This window comes from Homarus americanus, unplaced genomic scaffold (genome assembly GCF_018991925.1).
Source record: "Homarus americanus isolate GMGI-L3 unplaced genomic scaffold, GMGI_Hamer_2.0 scaffold29328, whole genome shotgun sequence".
In the NCBI taxonomy this organism is placed as follows: Eukaryota; Metazoa; Arthropoda; class Malacostraca; order Decapoda; family Nephropidae; genus Homarus; species Homarus americanus.
The window spans coordinates 194,528-205,738 of NW_024728945.1; the positions used below are offsets into that span (position 1 = coordinate 194,528).

At 47.5% G+C, this 11,211-nt stretch overlaps 1 protein-coding gene across 1 annotated transcript in view; it reads left to right on the plus strand.

Moving 5' to 3' along the window:
- Positions 1-3,730, plus strand: part of LOC121866258 (proline-rich protein 36-like) — an 84,473-nt gene extending 80,743 nt beyond the window's left edge. The window contains exon 3 of the mRNA XM_042365874.1: positions 2,273-3,730. Within this exon, the coding sequence (XP_042221808.1) occupies positions 2,273-3,730 (1,458 nt within the window). The remainder of the gene's footprint in view (positions 1-2,272) is intronic.
- The last annotated feature ends 7,481 nt before the right edge of the window (positions 3,731-11,211 follow it).

Below are 11,211 nucleotides of genomic sequence, written 5' to 3' on the forward strand. Positions count from 1 at the left end.
TGTTACGGTTGTTGTTGTTGTTGTTATTATTATTATTTGTCGTAACCATAAAACGTCGGTCTGACCATATACGCGACGCGACTACTTACAACACCCTGCCAGACGTTGGTGGTGGTGGTGGTGGGAAGGATTGAGGGGAAGGGAGAAGGAGAAGAAGGGAGGGTTTATGAAGAGAGAGAGAGAGAGAGAGAGAGAGAGAGAGAGAGAGAGAGATACTAAATAGTTCTCACCCTGCCACACTAATTGGGATTTCCGTACACAGGTAGAATATAGAATCATGTGGAAAGGGGCAGGGAGGTTTGTGGAAAAGGGAGGAGGAGAAAGAGTAAGTGGGATGAGGGGATTTTCTGGAATGCGGGGGGGGAATGGAGGAAATCGTGAAGGTAGAGGGGGGAGGTGGGAGAGGGAGAAAGAGTGAGAGAGAGAGAGAGAAAGGGAGGGAGTGGTCAGGCCTTGCTATGTAAACAGAGGGGAAGATTTGTGTGTACGTCCGACTCACCGACTGATCCGACCAGACGACTGACATCCAACCGACCGACTGGCTGAGTGACTGACAGACTGAGTGGTTGGGTGTTAAGTGACAAACTGAGTGGCTGAGTGTCTTAATGAGTGACAGACTGGCATGGTGTCTTGATAGTCATCTTATTATTATTACACACACACACACACACACACACACACACACACACACACACACACACACACACACACACACACACACACACACACACACACACACACATAGTCGTGACGTTGACAAGACACAAGTCAAAATTAAAAGTCCTCTCGTAACTTTATCATCATCTCTCTCTCTCTCTCTCTCTCTCTCTCTCTCTCTCTCTGTGTTCTTCTCTTCCTGTGTATATGTGTATGATTGTGTGATTGTTAGAGTTGGGATTAAGTTAAGTTAGCTTAGGTTAAGTTAGTTAAGTTAAGTTAAGTTAGGTAGGTTAGGTTAGGTTTAGTTAGGTTAGTTAAGTTAAGTTGGGTAGGTTGGGTTAAGTTAAGTTAAGTTGGGTTGTTAAGTTAGGTTAGGTTAAGTTAAGTTCAGTTAAGTTAAGTAACAAGTACTGGCACAATAACCAAGCCGTTTCTTCAGTATTATCACTGTTAAGTTTTCATTGGTTTCATTACCCTTGAATGGCCTCGTTTAGCTCTTAATCGCCTCCTTGTGTCCGATTGTTATTGCCTGTGTGTGTGTGTGTGTGTGTGTGTGTGTATGTATGTATGTATGTATGTATGTATGTATGTATGTATGTAGGGTACATAAACAGCGGTTGTTACCACCTTAAGCCTCACGTCGTTTACTTGGTCCAATTTGTTCTTCATTTAAAGGAATTGGTGTTGTTTGTGTGTGTGTGTGTGTGTGTGTGTGTGTGTGTGTGTGTGTGTGTGTGTGAACTTCTATACACTATTCTTAAACATAAAATCATTAAAGTCCCTCTGGAAATATAAACAAATTCCCATTCCAGTAATATACCCGCTGAAGATTCTCACATATTCCCATTCCTGTAAGATGACCACTGGAAATTCCTACCAATTCTACCTCATTCCCGTTCAAATTCCAACTCATTCCTGTCTAGATTCCTCCCACAGCGTCTCAACACGGCCATCACCGCCTCTTCTCCGCGATATTTTCTTTTCACCAAATTCTTGTCTAAATTCTGAAGTGATCCCCTTTACCTGTGGTGGTGATGTTGTGGTGCAGTGGTAGTGGTGTAATCTAGTTAGGTGTGGTTATGGTGGTGTTGGTAGTAATGGTGTGATCCCCTTACTCGTGGTGATGGTAGTGGTGGTGGTGATCGTGGAGGTTATGGTAGTGGTGATGGTGGTTATGGTGGTGGTGGTTATGGTGGTCGTGGAGGTGTGGTGGTGATGGTGGTTATGGTGGTGGTAATGGTGGTGTGGTGGTGGAGGTGTGGTGGTGATGGTGGTGTGGTGGTGGTTATGGCGGTGGTGGAGTGCGGTGGTTGTGGTGAAGGTTGTGGAGGTGGTGATGGTGGTGGTGTGGTGGAGGTGTGGTGGTTGTGGTGAAGGTTGTGGAGGTGATGATTGTGGTGGTGTGGTGGTGGTGGTTATGATGGTTGTGGAGGTTGTGGTGGCGGTTGTATATGTCACCTATGTATGACCTGACCATCAATTGGACAGACAAATGACGTGGTTAATAATGCAAGTATGTATTATGTAGTGTGTGTATGTGTGTGTGTGTGTGGTTCGAGGTCACACACACACACAGACCATCTCTAAGGTTACGCCACGCTCCTACACTCAGCCCCGGGCCTCCATCACCCATCCCAGGGCCGCCATCACTCAGCCCCGGGCCGCCATCACTCATTCGGGCGGCCATCACTCCAGCCCGGGCCGCCATCACCCATCCCAGGCCGCCATCATCCATCGGGCCGCCATCACTCAGCGGCCGCCATCCCATCCCGGGCCGCCATCACCATTCCGGGCGGCCATCACTCAGCCCCGGCCGCCATCACCCATCCCGGGCCGCCATCACCCATCCGGCCGCCATCACCCATCCCGGGCCTCCATCACTCAGCCCAGGCCGCCAACACCCAGCCCAGGCCACCATCACCCAGTCGGGCCTCCATCACCCAGCCCAGGGCTACCATCACCCAGCCCAGGGCCACCAACACCCAGCCCGGGCCTCCATCACTCCAGCCACGGGCCACCATCACCCAGCAGGGCCACCATCACCCAGTCCCGGGCCTCATTACTCAGCCCCGGGCCACCATCACCCAGCCCGGGCCTCCATCACTCAGCGGGCCGCCAACACCCAGCCCAGGGCCACCATCACCCAGTCGGGCCTCCATCACCCAGCCCAGGGCCACCATCACCCAGCCCAGGGCCACCAACACCCAGCCAGGCCTCCATCACTCAGCCACGGGCCACCATCACTCAGCCTGGCCCATCACCCAGCCCCAATCACCAGGCCCGCCTCACCCAGTCCCGGGCTCCATCACCAGCCCCGGGCCTCCATCACTCAGCCCGGGCTCATCACCAGGCCCGGGCCACCAACACTCAGGCCCGGCCACCATCACCCAGCCCCGGCCTCATCACTCAGGCCCGGCCACCAATACTCAGCCCCGGCCTCCATCACCCAGTCCTGCCTCCATCACTCAGCCCTGGCCCCAACACCCAGCCCCGCCGCCATCCTCAGCCCGGGCCACACATCCAGCCCAGGCCACACCAGGGGCCCACACCAGGCCGCGCCAACACTCAGCCCGGCCTCCATCACCACCCGGGCCGCCATCACAGCCCAGGCCTCCCCAGGCCGCCACCAACACTCAGGCCGGGCCACACCCAGCCCGGCCCCATCACTCAGCCCCGGGCCGTCATCCAGCCCAGGCCTTCATCACCAGGCCCGCCACCACCTAGGCCCGGGCCGCCAACACCACCAGCCCGGCCGCCATCACTCAGCCCCGGGCCGCCATCATCCAGCCCAGGCCTTCATCACCCAGCCCGGGCCTCCATCACCTGGCCCGGCCACAACACTCAGCCCGGGCCTCCATCACCCAGTCCCGGCCTCCATCACTCAGCCCCGCCGCCAACACCCAGCCCGGGCCGCCATCACTCAGCCCGGGCCGCCATCCAGCCCAGGCCTGTCACTCAGGCCCGCCACCAACACTCAGGCCCGGGCCACCAACACTATCGTCAAAATACATCCACAAAACAACACGAGACAGAAGCAGATTTTCAGCCATTTATCGAGGCAGCTGCTTAAGCCTTAATACCTCGTGTGACGTCAATAGCCACTCAGGTGCGTCACATACTGTTACCCGTGTGTGGATGTGTGACGTCAATAGCCACCCAGGTACGTCACATACTGTTACCCGCGTGTGGATGTGTGACGTCAATAGCCACCCAGGTACGACATACTGTTACCCGCGTGTGGATGTGTGACGTCAATAGCCACCCGGTACGTCACATACTGTTACCCGCGTGTGGATGTGTGACGTCAATAGCCACCCAGGTACGTCACATACTGTTACCCGCGTGTGGATGTGTGACGTCAATAGCCACCCAGGTACGTCACATACTGTTACCTGCGTGTGGATGTTAATTAAATTCTCATAACTGTGTTATAATTATATTCTGGTTACAGGAATAATATATAGCACACCTGTAGGAGTTAATTAGAAGAGTACAGGTGTTTATTTGTTATTAGTAAGGAAAGGGAAATGTCCTCTCTATTCCTATCCTTCCTTTTTCCTCCTCCTCTCTATCTTGTCCTCCTCATCCTCTTCCTTCCCCACCCTATCTTTCCTGCCCCTCACCCCTTCCTGACCTCCCCTCCCCAACGTCATCTCCCCTTCACTAACTTGTAGCCAAAAGTTTCATTCTCAGGAGTTTCTTACACTGCCTGTTAGACCTGCGTGTGTGTGTGTGTGTGTGTGAGTGTGTGAGTGTGTGTGTTTGTGTGTGTGTGTGTGTGTGTGTGTGTGTGTGTGTGTGTGTGTGTGTGTGTGTGTGTGTGTGTGTGTGTGTGTGTTTGTGTGTGTGTGTGTGTGTGTGTGTGTGTGTGTGTGAGTCTTTGTATTTATGTGTGTTTATGTTTAGCCTCAAAAATATATGTTACCCAAAAAGTAAAACTGATAATACACAAAAATACCAAAAGTAAAAGAAAACTAAAAAGTAACCTTAACAAATTATAAGTACACCCACAAGTAATGGAGGATGAGAGCTGCACCTGCCCAAGCCGTCATTAAGTAAGGTAAACCAACACTTAAGGACACAAGGAGTAAACGCTGCCAGTAATTTACCCACACGTCCAGGGACTTAAGCAATTTTTGTAAGTGTTATTATAAGTGGTGGTAATGGTGGTGGTGGTGGTGGTGGTGCAAGTGGTGGTTGTGGGTGTGGTGGTGGTGGTGGTGGTGGTAATGATGGTGGTGGTGGTGGTAATGGTGGTGGTGGTGGTGCAAGTGGTATGTGGTGGTGGTAATGGTGGTGGTGGTGCAAGTGGTGGTTGTGGGGTGTGGTGGTGGTGGTGGTAATGGTGGTGCAAGTGGTGGTGGTGGTGGTGGTGGTGGTGGTGGTGATGATGATGATGATGATGATGATGATGATGATGATGATGATATGAGGAAACACGCACCCACACCCACACACTCCAAAACCTCCCCCACCACACGCACACCCACACACTCCAACACACCCCACACCGCCTCCTCCATTAACTAAATTAACATGGGACAGAGGATTAGTTCACTCTAGCTATCATCTCAAACACAGGTAGATGTATATTAACCTGGGACTGGATGATAGGACCCAATCCACCTCTCTCCCTGGTCCTGAGTTTTAGGCGATTAGACCAATCCATCGCCCTGCTAAGTGATTGTGAAGTAGGTAATTATGTGTATGTATTACGGAACCCTTGTGAGAGAGAGAGAGAGAGAGAGAGAGAGAGAGAGAGAGAGAGAGAGAGAGAGCAGCAGTACACACAGTCACCACAATACATCAGCAGAGACAGAGTTAATTCTACCTGACAGAGAGACTTGTGAGGCCACACTCCCTGAGCTGCTACCACAGTCCTGCCTTTCATTTCTCACTGTTACGACATGGTGACACCTGGACATTGTGATGGTGAGTGGCACTGTTCTGGTGATGAGTGGCACTGTTCCTGGTGATGATGAATGGCACTGTTCCTGGTGATGATGAGTGGCACTGTTCCGAGACACTGTTCCTGGTGACATTCTCGGTGACACTGTTCCTGGTGATGATGAGTGGCACTGTTCCTGGTGACACTGTTCCTGGTGGCACTGTTCCTGGTGGCACTGTTCCTGGTGGCACTGTTCCTGGTGATGGTGAGTGGCACTGTTCTTGGTGATGAGTGGCACTGTCCTGGTAATGATGAGTGGTACTGTTCCTGTGACGATGAATGGCTCTGTTCCTGGTAATGATGAGTGGCACTGTTCCTGGTGATGATGAGTGGCACTGTTCCTGGTGATGATGAGTGGCACTGTTCCTGGTGAGATGAGTGGCACTGTTCTGGTGATGATGAGTGGCACTGCCCCTGGTGATGAGTGGCACTGTTCCTGGATGATGAATGGCACTGTTCTGGTAATGATGAATGGCACTGTTCCTGGTGATGATGAGTGGCACTGTTCCTGGTGATGATGAGTGGCACTGTTCCTGGTGATGATGAGTGGCACTGTTCCTGGTGATGATGAGTGGCACTGTTCCTGGTGATGATGAATGGCACTGTTCCTTGTGATGATGAGTGGCACTGTTCCTGGTGACGATGAATGGCATTGTTCCTGTGAGATGAGTGGCTCTGTTCCTGTATGATGAGTGGCACTGTTCCTGGTGATGAATATTCCAGGATATGAATGGCACTGTTCCTATGATGATGAGTGGCACTGTTCCTGGTGATGATGATTGGCACTGTTCCTTGGTACCGGGTGGTCATCAGCAAGGGACAAACACACCTGAGCACACACTACCGAACCCCTGAACCATGAATCCGAACCCATGAACACAAACCCCCTGAATCCAACCCATGAACCCCTGAATTCAAACCCTGAACCCCTGAATCTGAACCCCCTAACGCAATAATTCCCAAACCGCGAATCTCAACCCAATTCCGCACCTCTGTCATTTGCAATGCCTGAATCACAGTTTAAATTAATGAAACCTGATTTTCATGTGAGTTTACAATATTTAGTTTGTAATATTATCCAAAAAGAGTTTTATTATATAAATATTACACCTGAGTTATACAGGACTGTAGGTAAACACAAACACATAAGTTCAGCTTTTTGGCTACATGAATTGAGGACATCTGCCTAACGTAACCTAACCTAACCTAACCTAACTCTGCGCAACTAACCTAATCCTGCGTAACCTAACCTAATCCTGCGTAACCTAACCCAACCCTCCATAACTTAACCTAACCTAACCCTACCTAACTTAACCCTACCTAACCTAACCCTGCGTAACCAACCAACCCTCCATAACCTAACCTAACCCTACCTAACTTAACCCTACCTAACCTAACCCTGCGTAACCTAACCCAACCTCCATAACTAACCTAACACTACCAACTAACCACCTAACCTAACTTAACCAACCCAACCTTCCATAACTATCTAACCTAACCTAACCCACCTAACCTAACCCTACCTAACCCAACCCTGCGTAACTCCAACCCAACCCTCCATAACTTAACCTAACCTAACACCTAACTTAACCCCACCTAACCCAACCCCTGCACCCAACCCAACCTCCAATCCTAACCCAACCCAACACTACCAACAACTACTAACCCAATCCAACTAACCCAACCTCCATAACCTAACCTAACCTTACCTAACCCAACCACCAATCAACTGCGTAACTCCAACCCACCAGTGCCAGAGTTAAGGGTCGGTGGGGTGGGCTGGCACGTTCCTTAACTTACTTGATAGACAAGTTTACAGGAACCCTTTTGACCCAAGATGCCAATCTTCCTCCTCCTTCCTTCCTCTTCTTCATCCTCCTCCTCTGTCTTCTTTATTTTTCTAGTATTCTTTGTTTCTTGGTCTTTCCTTTCCTTCTTCTTCTCCTCCTTTATCCCCCTCCTCCTTCTTCTTATCCTTCCTCCTCCACCTCCCTTCCTACAGCCTTTCCCTCAAGAAGAAGAAGAAGAAGAAGAAGAAGAAGAAGAAGAAGAAGAAGAAGAAGAAGAAGAAGAAGAAGAAGAAGAAGAAGAAGAAGAAGAAGAAGAAGAAGAAGAAGAAGAAGAAGAAGAAGAAAGAAGAAGAAGAAGAAGAAGAAGAAGAAGAAGAAGAAGAAGAAGAAGAAGAAATAAAGAAGAAGAAGAAGAAGAAGAAGAAGAAGAAGAAATAAATAAAGAAGAAGAAGAAGAAGAAGAAGAAGAAGAAGAAGAAGAAGAAAAGAAGAAGAAGAAGAAGAAGAAGAAGAAGAAGAAGAAGAAGAAGAAGAAGAAGAAGAAAGAAGAAGAAGAAGAAGAAAAATAAAAGAAGAAGAAGAAGAAGAAGAAGAAGAAGAAGAAGAAGAAGAAGAAGAAGAAGAAGAAGAAGAAGAAGAAGAAGAAGAAGAAGAAGAAGAAGAAGAAGAAGAAGAAGAAGAAGAAGAAGAAGAAGAAGAAGAAGAAGAAGAAGAAGAAGAAGAAGAAGAAGAAGAAGAAGAAGAAGAAGAAGAAGAAGAAGAAGAAGAAGAAGAAGAAGAAGAAGAAGAAGAAGAAGAAGAAGAAGAAGAAGAAGAAGAAGAAGAAGAAGAAGAAGAAGAAGAAGAAGAAGAAGAAGAAGAAGAAGAAGAAGAAGAAGAAGAAGAAGAAGAAGAAGAAGAAGAAGAAGAAGAAGAAGAAGAAGAAGAAGAAGAAGAAGAAGAAGAAGAAGAAGAAGAAGAAGAAGAAGAAGAAGAAGAAGAAGAAGAAGAAGAAGAAGAAGAAGAAGAAGAAGAAGAAGAAGAAGAAGAAGAAGAAGAAGAAGAAGAAGAAGAAGAAGAAGAAGAAGAAGAAGAAGAAGAAGAAGAAGAAGAAGAAGAAGAAGAAGAAGAAGAAGAAGAAGAAGAAGAAGAAGAAGAAGAAGAAGAAGAAGAAGAAGAAGAAGAAGAAGAAGAAGAAGAAGAAGAAGAAGAAGAAGAAGAAGAAGAAGAAGAAGAAGAAGAAGAAGAAGAAGAAGAAGAAGAAGAAGAAGAAGAAGAAGAAGAAGAAGAAGAAGAAGAAGAAAAAGAAGAAGAAGAAGAAGAAGAAGAAGAAGAAGAAGAAGAAGAAGAAGAAGAAGAAGAAGAAGAAGAAGAAGAAGAAGAAGAAGAAGAAGAAGAAGAAGAAGAAGAAGAAGAAGAAGAAGAAGAAGAAGAAGAAGAAGAAGAAGAAGAAGAACTTCCTCTCATACATAACTGCGCCACACTGGACTAAAACAAACGACACCCAAGACTGTAGTTAAACGTCTGGCCGCTACATCAACAAAGGCCTTTTCTCCCGGGGACACTACAGCTAAACTGTATCTCTCCAGGACACAATCTACCTAAACTGTCTTAATACGTCACTACAGCCAAACCAGTGTGAGGTACGCTGGTGTTAAACAAGTTTTGTCGTGGGGTACGAAAAGTTATGCTTGGCCAAACACTCCTTCAACAGCTGAAATAAACTAGACTCCTGCATCTATTGGATTAAAACTTGGGAATAAAACTAGTGATTATAACTGTGGATTAAACCGGGAATAAAACTAATGATTAAAACCAGGAAACAAAACTAATGATTAAAACCAGGGAATAAAACTAGGAATTAAAACCAGCTTAGAGGACTTTCCACCCCGATAGGTTTTCCTCTACTCCGCCCATCACCAAACTGACGATGACTAAACTAGTTTGGACTAATTTACAATACAACTGAAACTGTAAAACAAAAAATTATATGTATATTTGAGCTGACAAATTTACATAGAGAAATGGTAAAATAACAGAAGGATTTAAACCTACGATCTGCTGGTGACGATGGTTGTGGTGAATGGTGAGGCTATTATGTAGTGGGTATGCCGGAATGGTGAGCAGAGGCGCGTATAGTAGGCATAGAGGTGGCGCGGAACAGGCTTAGAGGACAAGCGTGTAGTGGTATGCTGCATAGGTATGCCGGAATGCACAGGGCTACAGGTGGTATATGTACAGCAAAGCGAATGGGTGAGCTGGAGGCTGTTATGTAGTGGTGGCGCGTGTATAGTGGCGCTGAAACCATGTTTGAGGCCAAGTGTATGTTGTGCGCCGAAGGAGTTAGAGATGTTATATAGCAGGGTATTGTGGTGTGCCGAACAGGAGGTTTATTATAGTGGTGTATAATAGAAGTAAAGCGGAATGGTGGTTGGTGCCTATAGACAGTGGTGGCGCTGTGCAGAAAAGTGCTGGAATGGCGAGCTGAGGTTACATAGTAGTGTATATTGTAGTGATGCCGGAATGGCGGAGCTGGTGGTTGTTATATGAGAAAAGGGTTGTAGCGCGAGTCGGTGAGCTGGTGAGGTCATAGTATGGTATATTGTGCATAAGGCGGGAAAGCGGACAAATGCGTGAGCTGGAGGCTGTTACATAGTAGTGTATATTGTATAGTATGCTGGAATGGGGAGTTGAGTACTATATAGCAGGGCGCGTATATGCCGGAACGGTGAGTCAGATATTGCTTATAGCAGTGTATAAGCGACGAAAGGGATGCTGGTGGCTGTTGACATACAGTGTATTAGTATATAGTACGCTTTAAATGGGTGTTTTGGGAGGTCGTTATACAGCGATGTATACAGTAGTGTATGCCGGAATGGTGAGCTGTGGCCGCTGGCGATAAAGAAAAGTATTGCATGAACGGTGAGCTAGGGCCGTTATGCATATGCGGTGTATGCTGTACAGGTATGCCGGAATGGAAAAATAGAGGCTGTTATGCAGTGGTGTATGTTGCATAGTGTATGCCGGAATGGTGAACTAGAGTAATACAGGTAGTGGTGTGTGAGGTTGTGTATAGTGTGGCCGGAATGGTGAGCTAGAGGCTGAAGAGATAGCGTGTTGTGTAGTGTGCCGGAACAGGATGTTGGTGGCTGGCGGTGTAGCGTATGTTGTGTATAGTGTATGCTGAAATGGTTGTGGCTACAGTAGTGGTGGTGCTTAAATGGTGAGCTAGAGGCTGTTATGTAGTGAATGCATGTTGTTGTGGTAGTATGCTGGAATGGAAGAGCTAGAGGCTACAAAATGGTGTGTATGTTGTGTATAGTGGTATGCCGGAATGTAGGAGCTAGAGGCTGTTATGTAGTGGTGTATGTTGTGTATAGTGTATGCTGGAATGGTGAGCCAGATATTGTTATGTAGTGGTGTATGTTGTGTATATGTGTATGCCGGAATGGTGAGCTAGGAGTTACAGAAAAGGTGTGTATGTTGGTATAGTGTATGCAGGAATGGAAAAACTAGAGGTCCTGTAGTGGTGTATAAGGTATAGTGGCGCGGAATGGTGAGCCAGAGTTGTTATATAGTGTATTTGTATAGTGTATGCCGGAATGGTGAGCTGGTACAATATAGTAGTATGTTGTGTATAGTGTATGCCGGAATGGCAGCCAGAGGTTGCTATATAGTGGTGTAATTTAGCATAGTGGCTGGAATGGTGAGCTAGAGGTTGTTATGGGTGAGAAGGTTGTGTATAGGTATGCTTATGGTGAGCTAGACGGGTTGTTATATAGGGGTGGTGTATGTTGTATAGTGTATGCCGGAATGGTGAGCTGGAGGCCGTTA